The 24,348-nt window shown below is 36.4% G+C and overlaps 1 protein-coding gene across 1 annotated transcript; it reads right to left on the bottom strand.

Annotated features, from left to right (window-relative positions):
* Positions 1–20,289: 20,289 nt before the first annotated feature.
* Positions 20,290–23,293, bottom strand: LOC139324478 (vomeronasal type-2 receptor 26-like). Its single transcript, XM_070954189.1, has 3 exons — positions 23,111–23,293; positions 22,292–22,418; positions 20,290–21,200 (listed from the first exon to the last, which is right to left on the bottom strand). Exons 1-3 carry the CDS (start codon positions 23,291–23,293, stop codon positions 20,290–20,292), a joined length of 1,221 nt encoding a protein of 406 aa, XP_070810290.1.
* Positions 23,294–24,348: the final 1,055 nt, after the last annotated feature.

The following is a 24,348-nucleotide window of genomic DNA, read 5'->3' on the forward strand; positions in this document are numbered from 1 at the left end:
ATGAAAAAGAAAACATAGAGGAGGAAAGTGTTAAACAATACTTACATAAAGCGAACCTACCCCAGATTTCCAAAGATACTGAGATGATGTTAGAAGGAAACATAACGATGATGGAATTGACTGAAGCACTTAAAAAACAAAGGATTAGAAAGGTGCCAGGCCTGGACAGACTGCCAGCGGAATACTATAAGACTTTACAGGAATCGTTGAGTCTTCCATTGTTAGAAGTTATGAATGAAGTAATGTTAAAGATGGAAATACCCAAATCATGGTTGGAAGCATATATTACATTGTCCCAAAGGAGGATGCTGACCTACAACAAGTCAAGAACTACAGGCCTATATCCCTGCTAAATTCAGATTATAAAATCTTCGCTACAATATTGGCAGAAAGACTTAAAAGATATTTAAATAATTGTATACATCCAGATCAAAATGGATTTCTGCCAAAAAGGCAGATCAGAGACAATTTGAGAATAATTCTGCACACTTTGGAATACTATGAGGCACACCCTGAAAAGCAAATGGCTTTGATGTTTTTAGATGCACAGAAAGCTTTTGACAATGTGAATTGGCGATTTATGCTACTACAGCTTAAACAGATGGGCTTTGGGAGGAAATTTATTCAAGCCATAGAAGCCATATATCATAAACAAACAACAAAAGTAATGATAAATGGAGAATCAACTGAATCTATTGAAATTCAAAAAGGAATGAGACAAGGCTGTCCACTGTCACCACTTTTGTTCGTGTTAACGTTAGAAGTATTAAACAGAAATATTAGAGATGAAAAAGAAATAAAAGGAATGAAAATTCAAAATGAAGAATATAAATTGCAAGCGTTCGCTGATGACCTGGTGTTTATTCTGAAAGATCCATTTGAATCAATAAATAAATTGATAGACAAAATAGGAGAATTTGGAAAGATAGCAGGTTTGAAAATAAATAAAGATAAAATGAAGATTTTGACAAAAAATATATTAAAAAAACAAAAAGAAGAATTGGCGGACGTATCAAAGATGCAGGTCACAAACAAGGTTAAGTACTTGGGGATATATTTGTCAGCAAGATGCAGTACACTTAAGGAGAATAATTACAATAAATTTAAACAACAGATAGTGACAGATTTGGAGAATTTGCAATTATCATTGATAGGGAGGATATCAACTATTAAGATGAATATATTGCCTAGAATTTTATATTTGTTCCAGACAATTCCAATTAGGTTGGGAAAAGATTATTTTGAAGACCTGAATAAAATAGTGTTAAAATATATTTGGCAGGGTAAAAAGGCGAGGATAAAATTAAAATTGCTGCAAGATGCTAGAATAAGAGGAGGTTTTGGATTGCCGGATTGGGAATTATATTATCAAGCAACTAATTTTATGTGGATCAAAGAATGGATAATGTTAAGAAATACTAGATTGTTGACTTTAGAAGGACATGACCTGTTGTTGGGCTGGCATGCTTTTTTATGGTACAAGAGCACAAAAACACAGGGGTATTTTAGAAGACACGTTTTACGAGAGTCTTTGCTATCAAATTGGGAGAAGATTAAAAGACAACATTATTTAAAAATTCCAATCTGGTTATCTACTATTGAAGCATTCTCATATTCAATAACATTTAGAAAGGAACAAATTGTTAGATATAGTGAATTATTGAATGAAAAGGTGAACTTAAATCGAAGCAAGAATTAGAGTAACAGGAGATAAAGATGGACTAGTTTTCATATATGCAAATACATTTTAGATATGATAAAGATTCTAAGTCAGAGGGCTTTTACAATAGCTTGCTAACTTAGATAAAATTTTAACAGGTTCTGATGACTATGTAATTAAAAAATTGTATGGTTATTTATTAGAGGTAAAATTGGAAGAATAAGTTAAAGAAACAATGATTGCATGGGGGGAAAATTTGGTTATGGAATCGATTTAGAGAAATGGCAAAAATTGTGGATGCAAAATTATAAAATGACAATGTCAACAGCGTTTAAGGAGAATTTGTATAAGATGTTTTACAGATGGCATTTACCCCCGACAAGAATAGCGAGAATGTTCAAGAATAAATTTGAGAAGTGCTGGTTAATGTCATCAGATACTGGGCTCATATTACCATATGTGGTGGACATGTGTAGAAGCTAAAAGATACTGGACTAAAATCCACACATGGTTGGAAAAAATGACAAAAAAAAATATATAGACTTTAAGCCAGAGATTTTTTTATTAGGGATTGTTCCAGAAATTTACAATAGAGAATTGAGATATTTGATTGTGAATGTTTTAACAGCTGCTAGAATTGTGTTTGCTAAAAAATGAAAAAAATGAGAAAATACCAACGCAAGATGAAATTATTAAGAAAATCATGGAATGTGCTGAAATGAGTAAATTGACATTTGAAATTAGAGAACAAGAAGATAAACAATATTATAAGATATGGGATTTATTTTATCAATGGCTAGATAATAAAACATGGAAATGAAATAAGAAATATGATATGAATGTTATAAATATAATATTTGGAAATAATTATTATGAAATGATAAAGCCATAGTTAAATAAAGGATAAATGAGGATGCTGATTTGTTTGACAGTATGAGAAATTAGATAATTAGTAAATTTTGAATGCGGGGATAAAGCACAAAAGATTTGTAACTGACTGACACACAATATGTAATTGTAATGGATGATAGATTTGTTTTATGTTTATGTTTTGTTTAAAAAATAAAAAAAATTCAAAAAAAAAAACCCCAATGAACTAAAGCCACCATCAGTGAGCTGTTGGAGAGCATTACTTTACCTGTTGTGTGGATGTTTGGGTGGTTTAGGGGTGGGGAATTGTGGTGGGTGGGAGTCTGTTTGGGGATTGTTATGAGTGTTGGATCTGGCTTTTGGGTGTTAAGTGAATTTCGTTGTATGTGTATACTGTGTATAAACGTACAATGACAATAAAGTTGTTGTTGTTGTTGTTGTTGTTGTTGTTGTTGTTATTATTATTATTATTATTATTATTATTATTATTATTATTATTATTATTATTATTATTATATACAAAGAGTGTCACTGGTGGAAATCAGCACTTCACTATGCTTTGGATGCTTCTGGATTGAAAGGATTAGCCAGCTATTGTCGAAGGGACACCCGACTGTCTTAACAGCAGCATATATAGAGAAAGACTCAAATAATATCTAGACAAGACCCACTCTGTGGCCGATAAGCAGCTCAGCAGAGAGTAAAATCCAGGAAAAGCTTCTTTAGGTGGATGGAAGACTTTGAAGAATTTCAAAGAGTGAACTCCTGTTGCTTCTACTCTTTCAGGTTGTGGTGACATTCAGACAACAAAACATATGTATGTCTGCCCTTTGTGCCCCTATCAGTGTATGTTTCAGGACCTCATGGCAGCATGATGGAACACAATCGATGTTGCTAGTTTCTTGGGTCTGTTTAATTTGTACATATTTTAATCCTGCATTTTATATTTTTGAATGTTTTGTCTTACTTTAACTGTGATGCTACTGACACGGATAAACAAACAGCCAGGCTCGAGAGGCTTCAGGGAGAGAATATAATTCTGTTTCCGAGGTTCATTGCTATGGAATAGTTTGGCTCTTAGTGAGCTTTAGAAGTAGTGAAATCTGGACTGAACACAATGTGACTGGTCCATACCTGGTTAAACCTGCTTGGCCACACAATATCGTCTTCATAAATGGTGACCATATTTTCAGTGGAGTCCTTGAGGCCTATGCCTCCAACTTGGACTTTCTTAAAAGACAAATTTTCAAATGTGATCCAATTGATAATATCAAATCCAGTCTCCAATTCTCCGTTTTCATTGAACCCAATTTTTTGCCCGGCACTATTATTAAATGAAATTCTTCTGATCATGTAGTTGAGCTAAATTAAAAAATAAGCCAAACAGAGATATATATCAGGATGTACAACAGCACTCTTTTCCCCCTTTAAAGTATATAGACAAGAAATCCTTTCAAGGTTTGTAAAACATGAAAGATAATAATAACTGCAATAATAAATTACATTACTGATTGTAACTATGAATAGAGAATCTTCATAGCGTCAGAATGAAACAGAAGAAATAAAATAAAATACTAGATCTGACTATTCAGAAATTTAAATCGGACTAATTATTTCTAGCAGATTTTTGAAAAAAATAATTGAGAAACAAGTTTATATTGAGGACAACATAAAAGAATATAAGGGGGTAAATGTTGCAGAAGGCTTAAAATGTTAAATTTGTAATGATGAGGACCTCAATATATGTTAATAAAGTTTCTAGTATTGAATTTTGAGTATGTTTTGAGCACTGTGAAAGACTATATGAGTCTAAGTGCTATTGCTATTTAGCTTATAGAAACTTTTTTGTTACATATGGATATATCATTGGTATACTGTATTTTACATTTACTTGGTCTTAGACTGTTAAAAAGTAAATAGTTAACTTCATATTTACCAAAACTTATCAGTTTCACCTAAATTGGAGAAATGAATTATCGGAAGAATGATTTTTTTTCCTGAAATCTAGTAGTAGTAATTTGTCTTTTGGGGTATTTTACCTTACATAAATGTTGATTCAAAAGTTTCCCCTTGATTTGCCTCCCTTCTCTGTATTTCATTATAGACGAATAGGAGTCATGCAAAGCATGTGCCACCACGTAGATAGCATTGTAGACACTGTAGCTGTGTGAACTCATTTCCATTTCAAAGACAGATGTAGGAAGAACCTCCAGTTTCTCCTTTCCAGTACAAGTGGCCCCATTTGCCTTTTTCATTACAGAGGTGCGGAAGGAACATTCAAAGGCATTTTCCCAGAAGAGCTTGATGAAAGTGTCTTCCCTTTCCAAGTTAGGGTTTTTCATTTGAACAAATTGGTTGAATCCCAGTATCTTCTCTGGGTGAATTGAAAAAGATAAAGCACCATGAAGGAAAACCAGATCCTTATTTCGGTCAAAGGGATTTGATGTGAAATCCATCTGGATTGTCATAATCCAGACTTTCCCTTTTGTCCATAGTGGTAAATCATTGTCTTTCAATTTACTGGAAAGAAACCTTAGAGTTATCATGTTCCCACTTTCACCGTGAACTACCACCACAGTGACATTACTTTTTATAACAAATCTGTACATGTTAAATCCTATTTCGGCCATCTTTTTCAGATTATTTGAATGAACAGGGTTGGGAAATCTCGCAATGAAGTCAAAGCAGATGCCACTATGGGTGGCCATGGGAAGCACCCTGCGCAGAAACGTTTCACCACTCTCGTTGTCTACTAGCAACATCCCAACCCATGTCCACGTGAAATATAGCAATAATTGAAAAATTCCTTTGTACTGACTGTCCATATTCGGCAACATCTGTTGGTAAAAAGCAGTTTGTTCTTTTGTGCTAATTTCAGGAGCAGAACCATACAATATCTAGAAACAGAGAGATAAACAATAAAAGGGGAAAAAATGACTGTAAAGTAAAATGTTGATGTGCAATCAGATTCTCTCCCTATTTTGTCTGCTAAATTAGAAACTGAAGCCTGATTCTATGTAAGTTTCATGTTCATATTCAAGATGAGCTAATGGAGCAGGATTGTTCTCATGACTTAATTAAGCAAGTTCAATCAGCAGATCTCCATCGGTGCATGGAGATTGCTATGCCATCACTTCCAAGGCTGAGCTGCAACAGCAAAATAGGTCAGTGGTTCAGAGTTGCATTAGAACACCAGTTCACAATTCAGAGATGAATCATTTTATGTTAGGTTACCATAGAAAAACTTACAGAATAAACTCCATGTCTGGGATTTCCAATATCATATCTCAAGACACAAGGTTTAGTTCAGAGAGCACAAACTGTATCACTTAAATATTTAAGTAATGCAATTTGTTCACTCCAACTTAAATATCATTAAGATAAATATTAATTTACAATATATTACTTAATTGGTTAAAAAGATGATCCAATTGTTTTCAATACTATTGATGCAATATTTCAAGATAATTTTAGCTTATTTCCAGGGAGAATGTTAGCAGGCCAGAGAGAAATTGAAACAAAATCAATACTAACTCCTTTAAAAAATCCCAAATACTAGGTTGGGTGAATCTTGATTCTTTATCTTCTTTATCTTTATTTGATTTGTATACTGCCCTACTCCAGAAGGACTCAGGGCGGTGAACAGCCAAACAGTAAAATACATAAATACAAAATTTAAAAAGCAGGATAAAATTTGGCCCAGACAAATTAAAACACCCCAATCATTTAAAAAACAGATTAAAATTTGCATATTAAAAAGAAAAGAGGGAAAAGATTATGCTCACTTCGGTGAATATCGATTTTGCTGAAAAATATCCCCAAACCTAGCCCCTTCAAACATCAAAAAGATGAAGAATTAAGGTTCTGTGGTGTAACCAAAACACACCAAAATTCACTTGTAGTCTCTAGAAGGATAAATTTCCTAAAATGTAAAGTTTTTATTACAATCACAATATTTTTTCCCTTAAAGATTTTTACAGAAAAAAAATATTATATGGATTTTTATCTCCTGCCTCTAAATTCCAAGGAAACAACATACCTGTGGCATCTTGTACAGGGAAAGGATATTAGCCATGTATAGATAGATGTCAGAGGAAGGTCCTCCAATGACTGCTATTGGTCTGTTTTGAGCATCACAGATATAGTTAGGTATGAATTGGCCCTTTGTAAAGAAGAGCTCCAATGAGGCACGGTATGTCCAACTTGGATCAAAGTAGGCATTATAGATATGGAACCCCAAGGTATGGTTCGGTAAAATAGAGGTATCTCTATTGATTTCCATGATGGCAAACTCTAAAGCGAGGATGTGCTGATACATTGGAGTTATGACCCTAAAATAAGCATTATATATTGTCAAAATACATACTTCCCAAAATATCATAGATGGTATAGGTCAACTCAGTTTAAAGTTTGTAATGTTTATCTAACCCATTTCTGTCTGTCTGTCTGTCTGCCTGTCTGTCTGTCTGTCTGTCATCTATCTATTCCTCTATCTATCCATCCATCCATTCATCATCTAATATTTATAAGCTATTGTCTATCTATATATTTTCTCTTTTCATGTCTCTCTGTAAAACATCTTACAAAGTGGTGCTAAAAAGCTCCTTAGATGGATGTCTCCTGAAGTCTATCATTCTACGGTAGATGTAGATCTGAGAGAAAATGCCCACAATTATGAAATCTCCTGACTGATATTGCTTGTGAAGAAAAGGCAGAGGGTCGTTAGTCCTACATTTAGCACTGGGAATCATGGACATTATTTCAGGCAAAAGCAGAAAGACCAAAGCTGCAAGTATCATCATAATGTGTAAAAGTGTCTTATAGTAAGCCAGTTGAAGTTTCCCCAAGCTCTGCCTCATTAAGAGTATTTATACTTGCATTTGTCTCCACAACAAGTTGTTGCCCACTAGGAGATGAAATTGAAACAATGATGTGGGAATTGATAATCACAATTGAAAGATCAACAATTCAGAATTCAAGACCTAGGAAACCATGGCATGTAAACAATTGTACACCAGCCTTTAATTGCTGACAGCAATGAAAACTAAAAAGAAATACAGAACTTTTCCCCATTTGTATGAAAACAGGAAAAAAAGTTCTTCCATTTTAAAACAATATGGCCTTACAGATTGCTTATTTGTTTGTTTGATATCCCATCATAGTCTCATAGCTGTTGAGGATGCACAAAATATTAAAAAGAAAGAAACAATATGTTAAATTAAAAGTAAAACAAATTACAATCTACATAACAAGAATAAAAAATAAAAAAATGTCAGCCATATGCCACATAATAGTAAAATAATTATTTTAAAAATGATGCTGTACACACACACACACTATCTATATAAATAGAAATTTAAATGTCCGTTTGTACAAAACCACACATCTCCTAAAGTTCTTCACCGACTGCTTTCAAGTTTTGACACAACATTGCATTCAACTACAGGCATGTTTTTATATACCTATATTATATACATGTCACACCTGTGACAGGTAAAAACATGAAAAACATTGGAAAATATTGAAAGACATTGACAAACATTGAAAAACAGCGCCACCTGCTGGACATAAAACCAACACACCAACATTTTACCACATGAATTTTGAAAATTAAATCACAAATTTTTCACTAGGTATAATTCCAAAATATATCAACAAAAAATATCAGCAGTCCAGATACAGAAGACTCAGGTAGTCCTCGACTTGCAACAATTCACTTACTGACCATTCAAAGTTACAACAGTACTGAAAAAAGTGACTTATTACCATTTTTCATGCTTATGACCATTGCAGCATCCCCATGGTTATGTGATTTACATTCAGCTGCTTGACAACTGACTTACATTTATGATGGTTGCACTGTTCCTGGGTCATGTGATCACTTTTTGCAACTTTCTGACAAGCAAAGTCAATGGAGAAACCAGATTCACTTAACAACAGGGTTACTAATTTAACAACTGCTGTGATTCACTTAACAAATGTGGCAACAAAAAAAAAGTGGGAAAATGGGGCAAAACTCACTTGGTTTCAGTTGTGGTTGTAAATTAAAGACTACCTGTATTAAAGATTGATTGGATTCGATTGGAAAGGTTTAAAGAGCTCAAAACCAGAAAAGAAAAATATAGTGCTACAAACATAGTAATAGAAACTTAGATATAGAAATTCATAATTCTATAAAATATAAATAGTTTTAAATTAAAGTAATGGGCTCTTTCTTAAGATAGGTAGCAGATAGAAACAAATATATTGTTAACATAACATGCTATGGTGCGGAGAGCTGCGAAGGCCTGGCCTGAAAAGGTAAGCGTGATGGCGGGGGATGCAGAAGAGGCCTGGCCAGAGGTAAACAGAGAGAGAGGGAGAGAGATACATAGACAAATAGAGAGAGACCGGGGTGGGGAGAAACACATACAGAGATACAGAGAGAGAGGATGGGAGAGAGAGAGACAGAGAGAGATACAGAGAGAGGGGGAGAGAAGGAGAGAGACAGAGAGAGATACAGAGGGTGGGAGAGAGAGACATAGAGAGATACAGAGGGGGGAGAGAGAGACATAGAGAGATACAAAGAGAGAGGGGGAGACAGAGAGGGAGGATTTTGTGGTTCCCATTGTTTTTTAGTAACCGGTTCTCTGCCCTAATCACCAGCTGCGTAGGCGTGGCTTGGGGGCTGTCATATGAGTGATGAAAGTGAGTGACGTCGAGTTGGCCACGCCCAACAAATGTTCGTGGAGAGTTTGGAACTTCAGCCTCGCTCTTTTAGCCCAGTGGAAACACCAGACTGGGCCACAGCAACACATGGCTGGGTACAGCTAGTATATATATATATATGCCAGAAGAAAAAAAGCCCAGAATCGAGTGGATGTGACTCCACTGAGCTAGGGCTGTAGAAAAATCTTGGCTACGTAGGAAAAACCTGGCTAAAAGAAAAACACACATATAACCTATGAAAAAGTAAGAATATATATATATATATATATATATATATATATATATATATATATATATACACATATATGTATGTATGTATGTATGTATGTATGTATGTATGTATGTATGCATGTATGTATTTTTCTCTCAGCTGGGTTTTTTCCTACGTAAATCAAGATCTGTATACAGCCATAGCTCAGTGAAATCCCATTTACCAGTTTCTAGGCTTTTTCAGACATCAAACCAGCATTTTGCTTTCTATTGGGAGATTAAAGGGAGACTAAGATTGATCTATTTCAGACTAATTAATCCTCATCGGTTAGTCACACCCTCATCTCATGTCTCCTCCCCGTAAAGGTCAAAATAGAAATAGATCTATTTATCTATGTCTGAAAAAGCCTAGAAACTAGTGAATGGGATTTCACTGAGCTAGGGCTGTTTAAAGATCTTGATTTACGTAAGGAAAAATCCCGGCCGAGAGAAAAATACACATAAAGGCCTACGAAAAGACAAGAATATATATATATATATATATATATATATATATATATATATATATATATATATATATATATATATATATATATGTGTATGTATGTATGTATGTATGTATGTATGTATGTATGTATGTATGTATATTTGTTGTTTTTCACGGGTACAGGTATGTAAGTCTTGGTGTATTCGGGTCTTCTCCCGTGTAAGATTGAGAGCCCTTTGGCAACATTTTGGCAGAATCTCATCTGCCATCATCAGGCTTATGCAAGGGGTCTTCTGCAGCAACTGTCGTTACTATTTCAAATCTGGTGCTGGTAGTCTGCTTTGCTGGGATGGCCCCACCTCTTCATTCTGATTGTTTGGGAGTCGCAGTCTGTGTCTATTGGCTTGCTTTGGGTGTATGGTCGGTTTTTCTCCACCAGGTGGCAGGGCTTCATCTTTGTGGCTGGCTGGAATGTGATTTGGTTGGAGGTCTCGGGGTGTGTGTGTCTGGCTTCTGGGGTGTAGATTTTTCTGTCTGTGGGTGCTGGGACTCGTTTGTTGACAAGGGCTAGTTTCCAGATGTCTGGTAGGTGGGAGGTATCGTCATGTTTATTCATGTTATGGCGGCGTTTTTCTATTTCAATGGCTTCCATAATTATTCTCTTGTTGAGGTGTTCAGTTTTGGAGATTAATTTGGTTCCTTCAAAATCAATTTCATGTCCTGTAGCTTTAAGGTGCTGGAAAAGAGAGGAAGTTTTTTCTTCTTTTCTGACTGTATTCTTGTGTTCTGCAATGCGTGCATTTATTCTCCTATTAGTTTGTTCAATGTATGTGGCTGGACAGATTTTGCATGGTATTTCATAGACTCCTCGGTTTTCTAACTGGATCTTGTCTTTGGGTTTCTTAAAATGTTGGCTATTTTTTGGTCAGTGCAGAAGGCTGTCTTGATATTGTGTTTGTGGAGAATTTTGCTGATTTTATCTGTGGTGCCTTTGATGTAAGGGAGGAGGACGATGTCATTGTCCTGTTCTATGTCTTGGTTCTTGGGAGGTGTCTCCCTTTGGATTAGGTTGGTGATAGTGTTTCTTTGGAATCCATTAGAAATTAATACGTTTGTGAGAGTGTGTAATTCAGTTTTCAGGTGGTCTTTGTCGGCTAGGCGTTTGGTTCTGGAGATGAGAGTCTTGGCTACGGAGTTGATCTGTGCAGGGTGGTGATGTGATTGTGCATTTAAGTAGCGGTTGGTGTGTGTTTTTTTCTTGTAGATGGTGTTACCCAGGCCCTAAGCCATGGAGCGCTTTAAATGTGGTAACCAACACCTTGAAGCGCACCTGGAAGACCACTGGGACTCCAACTCGCGTAGGAGGGGTGTCACATGGGAGCGCCCCATCGCTTTCATGAAGTCAGATTTTGATTTATCACATTTATATGGCCACACATCATATACCCCACATACGGGATTAGCTCCTGTTACTTGTCCCAGCTTCTGAAAACCAGGCAGTTCGAAAGCACGTAAAAAATGCAAGTAGAAAAATAGTGACCACATTTGGTGGGAAGGTAACAATGTTCCATGCACCTTTGACATTTAGTCATGACAGCCACATGACCACAGAGACATCTTCAGTTTTGAAACGGAGATGAGCACCGTCCCCTAGAGTTGGGAACAACTAGCACACATGTGTGAGGGGAACCTTTACCTTATACCACATCATGTGGGTGTCATAAAAACAACTTTAAAAAATATCAAGAGGTAAAAAAAATAATATTATGAAAGGCTATGAGAGGGCATCAAATGAATAATGGAGCCACCTGATCCAATTGCCTCTCTAATGTGACCCCCCACGTCTGTTGATAAAAGATTCCACAAAATTGGCAAAGAACAGAACAGAACAGATTTTTTTATTGGCCAAGTGTGATTGGAATTTTATTGGCCAAGTGTGATTGGTGCATAAGCTTTCAATGTACATACAAACTACAAACATACAGTAAATATACAATGTACATACAAACATAAGCTCTCAGTGTACAGTACATAAGCATTTAGTGTATATACAAACAACAATGTGATAAATCATAATCATAAATCATAAGATACAATCATAAATCATAAGATGCAAAGAACAAAGTGATAAATCAAAAGATACTAATAGGAGAAGGTAATAGAAGTAAAGATGGGGTAAGATAAGAAAAATGGGAACAATCTCAACTGGGGGTGGGGAGGTCCTACATGATAGATACTATGGCAGAAAAGACTTGTAATTCCTTAGCAAAACAGACCCACATATCTCTTCTACCAGATTTGATACTGTAGGATGGGCAGATGTTAAACCTGAAGAGGCAATGATTCAAATATTCCAGACCCATGTTGAGAAATTAATGGGTATAGGATTGTAAATCAATGGTCAAATAAACAATAAACAAAGGATCATGAAATTATGATGGATTATGTCCCTACTTCTTGAAAAAGCTTTCCACTGCAATAGCCGAACCTCTAAGCACAACCTATCAGGTATCTTTCAGAACCATTTTCTTTGCCAAGACCTATGGTCATTGGCCACGATCATTCCTATCTTCAAACAGGGAGACCCCAGCCAAGTTGAAAATTACAGACCAATCTCAATGTGTTGTGTCACCTGCAAAGTCATGGAATCAATCGTAAACCAATCCATTACCCTCCACTGAGAGGCAATGAACCTACTCTCTAACAAGCTTGCTTTCAGGAAAAATTTGTCCTGTAATCTGCAACTCCTACACTGCAGAAACAGTTGGACCACACAACTTGAGCAGGGTAAAGCAATAGATGCAATTTACATAAATTTCTGCAATGCCTTCGATTCAGTGGTACACCACAAACTAAGCTCTTACCACATTTCAGACTCTTGTACAAGTGGATAGACGCGTTCCTGTCAAACAGGCAACAAGTAGTCAAAATAGGGAGCGTCCTATCAAACCCTGCACCAGTTAAAAGCAGTGGCCCCCAAGCAGCATTTTAGCACTCACACTCTTTCTGCTTTACATAAATGACCTTTGCAATCATATTATAAGCAGCTGCATACTCTTCATTGATGATGTAAAACTATTCAACACCACTGACAATACTGCTGCCCTACAAAGCGACCCTGATTATGTGACTGAATGGTTGAACAATTGGCAACTCCAAATCTCAATGATTAGTCATAATCATGTTTATACTTGTATCTATTATCTAATACATGCTTGATGAAAATAAATAAATAAAATATCTTGCTCTTAGTGCTTTACATAGAATTCTGAGAAATTCTGCTGAGCCAACAAGCTTGGTGGCTCAGCAGACTAAAAGCATTGTGATTAACACCAGCTGTCTGCAATTACCGTAAGTTCGAATTTCACCAGGCTCAAGGTTGACTCAGCCTTCCATCCTTTCTAAGGTAGGTAAATTGAGGACCCAGTTTGTGGGGGCAATAAACTGACTTTGTATAAATATACAAAAGTATGAAGGCTATTACTCAACGCATTGTAAGCCGCCCTGAGTCTCCGGAGAAGAATATAAATCAATTTTTTTAAAAAATGGCATTCTTCTAGACAATCAATACCAGTCTGTCACAGGTGTGAACAAATTGAGGTAGTATGAATATGCATGGCTTCTGGGCTTGTGCATTAAACAGAACAATAAAAATCATGGGATTGCAACCAACCGAGTGCTTTGTAAAATTATTTCAGAGTAACCACAGCTAAAACTAAAATTAAACCACCCATGACTGAAGGCCTGGTTATTTCCAAGCCTGCATTTCCTCATAGTGTAGGCTTTGAGGGAGAAGTTCTGCTTTGTAAAATTATTTCAGAGTAACCACAGCTAAAACTAAAATTAAACCACCCATGACTGAAGGCCTGGTTATTTCCAAGCCTGCATTTCCTCATAGTGTAGGCTTTGAGGGAGAAGTTCTGTGAAGTTCCGGTTTCCAAAGAAATTCCATCAATTGGGGGTTTGGAGGACAGTCTTCTCTATCATGATGCACTCCTGTGGAATATCTTCCCCCCCCCCACAAGTATGAACACCATTTACCCTCTGGGTGAAAACTGGAGTTTAAAACAGAGCATTTTATTATTAGAATTTTATGGTGTGTTTTTTTAAAGATTTACCCTGATGGTTAATGTTACTGTAAATATCTATATCTATGTATTATCTATATCCATATAAATCCATATATTTTTCTGTCTATCTCCATGTTCATTTCTCTCTCTCTCCCTCTCTCATCTATCCATAAATATCTCTATATATATATGTCAGATGTAAATGCCTTATTCTCTAATGTGTAAATAGTATATGAATGGGGTATCAGAGGTTAACTTATTCTTCACTTCTTAATGTATTCATAATTCACCACTCCCATATCTAGCTCCACCCATTGTATATATAAGGAGCTGTATGCACCCACTTCCTTGCTTCTATCTGTGAATATTCAGTGAATATAGAATGCCTAATGTAAATAAAAGAAGATATATTTAAACCTTTAACTCTTGCTAAATTTATTGAGTCTGATCCTGAAAATATTGCAACAAGCTGGTAGCAGAGGATGGTTAATTGACTCAATAAATACTTAAAAATGTCTAAGAAAGATAGGCCCAACACCAGGGCATACAGCAAAGAAATGGAAACAGAACAAGAAATAATCAACGAATCCACAAACGCGATTTCGAGAGAATCCGAAGAATACACCACTGAAGACGAAGAAATAATAGATGAAAATGATGATCAGGAGGAAATCGAAATAGAGAATAACGAACTCAGGTCAGAGATATTAAAACTATTGAAGAGCCAGAAGAATGATGAAAGCCTCATCGCGAACCTCCAAGATATGCTGAAGAACAGCGGAGCAGCGAGAGAGAAGCACTTCACTAATGAAAAATCAAAAGACCCAAAAATAGTGAGTGATATGACTGCAGAAAAAATTGTTGTGAAGAAGAAAAACGGTGATCCCGCGCGAAATTTTGAATGGCAGCCATCTTGGTTTCAACAGACCTCCAGGGTGAGCGAAGCAGAGCCAATCAGAAAACTCAATTCAAAATTTCTGGCGCGAAAAACATTATCAGACAACGAAAACGAAAAAGAAGATTCAAACACCTCAGAAGAATCAGAATCAGAAAGTGAAGGTGATTCAACAAACAATCAAATAAAATCAGCAATGAAAACGCTTTTTGCTGCATTTGGGCCAAAACTAAGAATTACTAAAAAGCTAACGAAGAAACGAACGAGCAAGCCAATGCCTCAAGACCTGCCCGCTCCCATCCTGACTACGAGAGCGCCGACGCCCGTACCCAGAGAGCCCTGCCGATACCGCCCCACGCCACAGACCGAAGCAAACACCAACGCACTCAAAAGAAGAGGAAGAGCAGCCGCCATCGTCAGGACTCCCAAGATCGAGCCAGAGACCGATTCGTCTGAGGAGGAGCAGAACGAGCGAGCCGCAACGAGGAGAACCTCTCACGACGACTCCAGGGAAGAAATGAACAACGCGCATGCGCAAGACTACGCAGACAGTCCGGGAAGACATGAATTGACGAGAAGACCATGCAGGCTCGTTGCGAGCATCCCCACGCCGTTTTGTTACTTTCTGCATTTACGAGACCACGGACTACCTCAGGTTGTAAGTAATGGACCTAATAATGTCGGAAATTTACCCAGTGACTTCCCAAAGCTAAGGATAGATGGCATTAATTTACAAGAATGGTATCAGCAGCTCCAGGTTGTCTTTATGAAGGAAAACTTACTGTTTTTTATCACTAGTCCCCCAAAAAGACCTTGGACTCTAAAAATAGACTGTTTACACCATAGAGCATTTTTCTTATTAATATCTAGTGTATCTCCTGCAATGTATCACAGCATTAAGCAAAATCTGACTGTTTCAGAAATTATTCAATGCATGTTCAATTTGTTTCACAGTGACAGTGTAGCTACCACCACAAGGATGTCTAAAGATTTCTTTTCATCTAGGATAAAACCAGGGGTTTCCATAAGTGAGCACTTAATATCTTTAAACAAAATAAGAGCTGAACTGCATTTAAGGGGGGAGGTGATTTCAGACCAAACAATGAAAAGTGTTATTATCAACTCACTTGATCCATCATGGGACAATTATATGTCACATTTAGACACAATCAATCTAGGATACTTATCCATAGAAAGTCTATCCAATAAATTAATAGCAGAAGACAATTCAAGAAGGGATCGTTCTAACAAACACATAGAACACAAACCATATAGGAAAGTAGCTTTCCAAGAAAAATATAATGAAACATTTAAATGTCATAACTGTGGATCCAGGGAACACAATAGAAGAGATTGCCCCAAAACTTCAAAAGAAAGACATAGGTCTGAATATAGAAACAAATACAATTATAGACAGTCTTCCATGGATAGACATAGATATAGAAGCCCACCAAATTACAAAGAGAATAGAGGATCTGGTTCACTGAATGGATTAAATAAACAAGACAACACTAACATACAGCAGAATGAGAACAATAATTGGCTTATTGATTCTGGAGCAACTAATCACACCACTAATAACAAAAATATATTGTCTTCATTTGTAGAAGATAAATTTGTAATAAAGGTAGCTAACCAAGAAAAGGTTCAAGTATTAGGTAGAGGGAATGTAACCTTGCCTGGTCTAGGAAAAATAGAGGGGGTATTGCTAATACCTGAAATACCTCATAACATACTAAGTGCCATAAAACTAAGTAGAGATTCTGATATTAACATTGTTTTTTCTAAAGGAAAGGCGACTTTGGAGAAAAATAAAATAGATATAGGCACTGTGATGATTAAAGGAGGCCTACCTTATCTGATAACAAAGGAAAAATGGTTGCATAACATTGATTCAAATATGGAAGATTGTATTGAAGTAGATGATGGAAACATTAGCAACAGTGACAATGATGAATGTAAAATATCTCATGATCACAAAGATGCACACAATGAAAAAAAACCAAAAATAGGTAAGCCATTTCATGATGAGTGTGCTCACATCTTACATAGGAAGTTAGGACATGCCAGTTTTCCTGTAGTACAAAAAATGACTGAACACGCAGAAGGTGTTAAAATAAAAAATTGTGAAAACTATTTGGAATGCTCAGTATGTAAATCCACAAAACTAAAAACTAGCCCCAGGCCAAGAAAATCTACTAGATCAACCAACAAAATTTTTGATTTAGTACACATGGACTTAGTTGGTCCACTAACTCCATCAATCACTTATAGAAAACGTTACTTCTTGACCATAGTAGACGATTATAGCCGCTATGGATTTGTTTATACATTAAAACACAAAGATGAAACCTTTCAAAAATTTAAAGAATTTTATAAACACATAGAAACACAACACAATATCAAAATAAAACAAATCATGACAGATAGGGGATGTGAATTCATGTCTAAAGAATTCTCCCAATGGTTAAAGGACAGAGGAATGTTACATTACACATCTAGTCCATTTTCTGCGTTCCAGAACGGGATTGTAGAGAGAAAGAACTCAACATTACAAACCATGATTAGATGCACATTGGAAGATGCTGGCTTAAGCAAACAATTCTGGTCAGAAGCCCTACATTATTCCAATTACACACAGAATAGAACCTGGTCCAGCATTGTAAATAAGACACCATATGAAGTGATGTATAATAGGAAACCAAAATTGGCACACATGCACATATTCGGAGTCACTGCAGACGTACACATACCTAAGCAATTAAGAAGAAAGGGAGAGAACGTGTCCAGAAGACTCAGATTTATGGGATATGAGACAGGCACTAAAGGGTACAGATTCATTGATAATAATAACAAATTTATAGTCTCCAGAACAGCTGTGTTCCATGAACAGGCCAACTGGTCTAAAATACATCTTAATGAAATATTTCCAAGTAACAACAAAGATACAAAATCTCAAGAGAAAGGGACTATAGAAAAGCAAAATATCAACAAATATAAAAACAAAACCAAAACATGGATAAATAGCCAACACAAAATAAAGACAGACACACTAACAAAAAAGGAAGCAAGATATTTGCATGATAACAATAGTAAACCTGAAAAAACAATTAGAAACACCAGAAATCAGATGCCTAATAAATACAAGGATTATATAATGCATATGGATGGTGAGTCAACGACACCTAATACATATGAGGAAGTGTTAAAGCTCCCTCGTAAAGAAAAGGAAAAATGGGAATTAGCAATGAAAAAAGAGATGGAAAGCTTACAAGGATTAAATGTATTTACACCTGCAGTTGCACCAAAAGATAAAACAATTATTGGTACCAGGTGGATATATAAAATAAAGAACTTAGAGGGAGGCAATACCCTATACAAAGCTAGACTAGTTGCACAAGGTTATGCACAGAAATATCCGGAGGACTATACTGACACGTATTCCCCCACAGTAAGAACTGAGAGTGTCAAAACAGCTCTAGTGGTAGCATCAGCACTCAATCTCGATGTATTCCAATATGACATACAGACTGCGTATCTACACGCAAAACTAGATAAGGAAATATATGTAAGAGCACCTCACAGTCAATACACAAACAAGAATGAGACTTGGTTGTTAAACAAGAGTTTATACGGGTTAAAACAATCTGGTAAACGATGGTATGATTGTTTAGTAAAAGTACTTAAAACCATGGACTTTAATGCCACCACTGCTGATAACTGTTTCTTTGTCAAAAAGGGTGATGATTACATAGAATTTGTATTGATCTATGTGGATGACATTTTATACATAGGAAAACATAAAGAGAGAAGAGAAACTTTTGTGACTAAGCTAAGTGAACATTTCTCATTGAAATCTTTAGGCAAAGTAAACAAATATCTTGGTGTTCAAATTAATAAGACTAAAAGAGGATTCAAACTTACTCAGAGAGATAAGATCATAGAGCTCTTAAACAAATGCAATCTAAGTGATGCCAAACCTTGTGATACTCCTATGCAGACTGATTTTCTAAGAAATGCTGATGAATCATCCCCTGAATTTAAAGATAACACATTTTATAGATCAGTCATAGGTTCACTTCTTTATATATCTAATTGGACAAGACCAGATATCGCTTTACCCCTCAATTTATTATCCAGACATGTCAGCAAGCCAACAATGTACCACTGGGAAGCTGTTAAAAGAATATTAAGATATCTGAAAAATACACTAGACTTTTGTTTAATGTTGGAACCTAACGATAATAAAGAACCAAAGCTTACATGTTACGCAGATGCGGACTGGGCTGGAGACACCTCATGTAGAAAAAGCACATCTGGTTATATATTCCTCTTAAATGACTGTCCAGTTTACTGGTACACTGGTAAACAAGAATTAGTGGCCACTTCAACGACAGAAGCGGAATATGTTTGTTTATCTAAAGCTGCAAATAACCTTGTATGGTTTAATGATTTGATTTCAGATGTTTGGAAAAAACCTGCTTTGCCTTTTGTTATGCATGAAGACAATAAAGCAGCTATTGAAATATCTAGATCTGACGCCATTGGACAAAGGTCCAGACACATAGATATAAAATTTAAACATGTGAGACAATTATCTCAGGATGGATTTATTAAAGCAGTGCATTGTGAAACTTCAGAACAATTAGCTGACATATTGACAAAACCTTTACCTTCTAAGCAGCATAAATACTTAACTTCTAAGTTGTATGTTTTGTACTGTCCTGAATCTGAATGTAATTGGTGTTGCATAACGAATCGGCATTTAGAGGGGGATTTGTCAGATGTAAATGCCTTATTCTCTAATGTGTAAATAGTATATGAACGGGGTATCAGAGGTTAACTTATTCTTCACTTCTTAATGTATTCATAATTCACCACTCCCATATCTAGCTCCACCCATTGTATATATAAGGAGCTGTATGCACCCACTTCCTTGCTTCTATCTGTGAATATTCAGTGAATATAGAATGCCTAATGTAAATAAAAGAAGATATATTTAAACCTTTAACTCTTGCTAAATTTATTGAGTCTGATCCTGAAAATATTGCAACAATATACATGCCTAAGGCCTCAGTCTACTGGTTTCTAGTCTAGTGTCTTATAAATTTAGTTGTTCTGGACTTACGATCCATATATCATTTAAAGGGTTCTGTAGAGGGATTTTTTTTTTAAAAAACAGATTTTTCTTTCTCCTGCCATTATTCATTTTTATAACTAATTCAAGGCAGCAAAAATATCTAATACTTCTCCCTCCTATTTTTCTCCACAACAGAACATGTATGAGGCAGGAGTAGAACTCACAATATCCTAGTTTCTACCCTGGTCCTAGACACAACAGGTTTTAACTTCCTGATACCTGATGCAGAATAGGAAACAGCAATTAAATTTATGGTACTCTCTTTTTTTCTCTTTTGAGCTGATCTTTTTTGTTCAAATCGGGCCTCAGCACAATGATGTACAATTTGGGAGAAAAGATGCAAAGCAGTAATCCAGCACTGGAAGCTATAATGGAGAAGATTTCCACAGCAACCATATATTTTCCCTTTGAACTCAGGTATGCTGGAACAAAGGACAACCAAACACAGCAGAAGACCAACATGCTGAAGGTGATAAACTTGGCTTCATTGAAAGCATCAGGCAATTTCCTTGCTAGGAAGGCCAGTGTGAAGCTGACAATGGCAAGGAAGCCCATATAACCCAAGACACAGTAGAACATGAAGGCAGATCCTTCGTTACACTCCAGAATGATTTCTTCTGTTATTGACTTCATGTCAGCATCTGGGAATGGGGGAGAGATGATCAGCCATATAATACAAATTTTAATTTGAATAAAGGAGCAGCAGGATACTAGAAATGTGCCAAGTCTTTTCCCCAACCATTTGGTCATCTTGGACCCTGGCTTGGTAGCCATGAAAGCTAGAACTACAATGATGGTTTTGGCCAAAACACAAGAAATGGCCACTGAGAAGATGATACCAAAAGCAGTTTGACGAAGGAGGCATGTCACTTTGTGAGGTTTCCCAATGAATAGCAAAGTACAAAGAAATGATAACAGGAGAGCAACAAGGAGTACATATGTGAGGTTTCGGTTGTTAGCTCTGACAATGGGAGTGTCCTGATGCTTAATAAAAATCCAAAGGACTCCAACTGTGATTAAAGAGAAGAAAAGAGAAGAAGTAGCCATAACTGTTCCCAAGGTTTCTTTGTAGTTCAAGAATGTTGTAACTTTGGGGAGACACAAAACCTGCTTCTCATTGGGATGCTGATCTTCTGGACATTGAAAACATTCATCCATGTCTATGAAAGAAAATATCGATGTTGAAGTTGCATTGAAAGAATAAAAACTGACTGTACAATTGTTCAAAGTGAGGACTGCCAATTAAGTTCTGGAAAAATATATGTAGTACATGAAGTTAGTTGCCATCAACTTATCTATATATATATAAAAGCGAAAACCACTCATACCGCAATCACGAAATCTCCAGAACTGTAAAGCCTACAAACTTGAAATTTGCCACGTATGTTTCCCTTGGCTTCTAGGTGCTCACTAAGAAAGGATTTTTTGAAATCACCATCAGAGCATTAGTATTTCCTATATTAGGATCAACACACTCTGATGCTAAGAAGTCCTACTCCCCCTCCCCACCTGAAAAGAAAACTGTTCCAAATGCCAAACACAAGCAGAGGAGAGGAGTTTCAATTTACTTTCACAGCAGCAACCAGCGGATAGGATAGGGGAGACTTCTGTGGGGCAAGGCTGAGGGAGAGAAGGGGGTAGGATAGTGGAGGTTTCTGTGGGGCAAGGCTGAGGGAGAAAAGCGGATAGGATAGGGGAGGCTTCTGTGGGGCAAGGCTGAGGGAGAGAAGGGGAGAGGAGAGGAGAGGCCTCTGTCTAACAATCATGAAGGAGAGAAGGGGATAGAATAGGGAAGACTTCTGTGGGGCAAGGCTGAGGGAAAGAAAGGGAGAGGAGAGGGGAGGCTTCTGTGGGGCAAGGCTGAGGGAGACAAGGGGAGAGGAGAGGAGAGGCCTCTGTCTAACAATCATGAAGGAGAGAAGGGGATAGAATAGGGAAGACTTCTGTGGGGCAAGGCTGAGGGAAAGAAAGGGAGAGGAGAGGCTGATCGTAACTACTCATTAATTTTCAAGCTCTGTCGATTTATCAAGCCCAATCACATAGTTTTGTAGCAAAGCACAGATATTCAGCTAGTATTTGCATAAATTCACTTCTTGCTACCAATAATGAACATTCTTGCAATTCAATTACTTATCCCCATTTTCTAGTCTAATCTGCCAAGTGAAAGAGTTGGCAGAAAACAGAAAATTCCCCATGGTATATTTGACAACCAGATTCATTTGGTGAGGTAGATATATAAAATATCTCTTACCCTCCCTGTTAGAAATCTTCCCTTCTGGACATTGAAGACAGTCATAGTAGCAAAATAGTTTTCCTTCTATCTTAATCTTACTGTAGCCTGAATCACACTTCCCATTACATAGAGAAAGTGGCCGGGTCTGTCCATAAATAAATAATTAAAAAAAAGTTTATCTTTGGAAATGTGGCATCTCAGTTTCTTTCAGTATTTTCAGAAATGTCTTTCCATCATATTTTTCTTTTGATATAATAATGTAATAATGTGACAGCAAAGTCTGATTTTGGGTGGAAAAGATTTGAACAGCTTTTTGCCTCAGTGCGAGCTCATAGAGCACAATACTTAATTTGTTGCTAATAAAAAGACCATTTTACAGAGGCATTGATTTACAAATGTTGCTTGCCTTTCTTTGCTTTTGAACATCTGTAAGGCAAAGTTTTCACATAGAATTTACATGCAAGGTGTGAACTTTCTTTGTGACCTACTCCATTTCTCTCCATTTACCCACCTTCTACCCTAGAAGGTATCCTAGGGAACACCAGTGAATGACTTTCTAAGTCTATCAGGTAGGCTGAAACTGCCCAGAATATCATCGGACTCCAGCTACCAGCCCTGGACGACTACTTCGAATCTCGCTGTTTGAAAAAGTTGCATAACATTCTCAGAGGCTCATCCCATCATGCTTACAATCTTTCTGGACTGTTGCCTTCTGGCAGAAGATACAGAAAAATTAAAACTCGGAATACACGTTTTCTGAATAGTTTTTATCTCAGAGCTATAATTGCACTCAACAATGAACTAAAGGGGGGGGCTGAGTTGATGTCGTGACGATACGACAGAAGATTTCAGTGCTCCGACATCGCCATTGATATCTTCACTGCTGGACGATCCAGTTTGGACCTCACTGTCCCATAGAGACACTGATAGAGGAGTGCACATCCTGTTGATCCCAGGGACACTAAAGTCCTTGGTAGATCCAGGAGAAGCCCTCTTTTCTGGCGGTGAAGAGGCAGCCATTAAGCTGCTGAAGTTGGGACAGCTCCAGAACAGAAGAGAATGAGTAAAGGTGTGTTGGCTTGGTTAGAGACTTTTGAAATAGATTTTAAGAACATCCTGGGATGAAAAGATAATCAAAATTGAAGATAGAAGAAGTTAAGCGGAGAAATTGAGCCTGAATCTAAGTTAGTTTTTCCTACATTGCATTTTATTTTTATCTGTGGATGATTATGGAGTTTTATTCTTTAAATTTGACTGGACTGGATTGGATTGGATATTTCCTTTTTATCTGCTTAATTATCAAATTTTTAGTGCCTTTTTAGTTTTATATTATTGGGGATTAGTCTTGTTATTTTTCTTTTTCTGTACATTTTATTTTTTTATTTTCTTTTACTGTCTATTGGACATAGAGGGAGAGTGGAAGGAACAAGAAACACTGCCATCTAGTGGACTGAAAAACTATCTTTTTTTTTAATTGGTAAAAGAAAGTAGCAACTGTGTTACATTTCAAGGACTCTGAGTCAACTTATAGATAAGATAGTCAGAAGAGCATCAAAGGCTGTTTACAGGATTGTTTATTCAGGTGCTCTTCTGGGAAACTATTATTGACAGGCAGCTGAGACTTAAAAGAAGAAGAGTGCAGTGACTCTGGAAAGAGAGCTGTAAAACTCGGTGAGACTTATAAAAGAACTTTTGGATACTATACAGTTGTGGACCTTTCTTTTAGATAGAAAGATTTTTTTTAACTTTCTTTTTTTGGGTATTATTTTTCTATTATTCCACTTCTCCCTCTTTTAATTATTTCCAATTGGATTGTGTTTGCTTTTAGAAGACTTTTAATATTTTTAAATTTTTTATATACTGTATATTTTTCTTCTTCTTTCTTCTTTTTCTTCTCATGTTTTCTCTTCTTTTTCTCTCTCTCCCCCTTTTGATGGGAGATTATTTAATGTGTTCAATACTCCTTCATTTAATTGGGTTAAGGCATACAAGAGCCTGAAGAAATTACTTTTTGTTTTGTTTTTTACTTTTTGATTGGAGATTGCTAATTTGGTTCTTGTTTTTCTACTCAATTG

This window comes from Pituophis catenifer, unplaced genomic scaffold (assembly GCF_029215685.1).
Source record: "Pituophis catenifer annectens isolate HBS135680 unplaced genomic scaffold, rPitCat1.0.hap2 SCAF_15, whole genome shotgun sequence".
In the NCBI taxonomy this organism is placed as follows: domain Eukaryota; kingdom Metazoa; phylum Chordata; class Lepidosauria; order Squamata; family Colubridae; genus Pituophis; species Pituophis catenifer.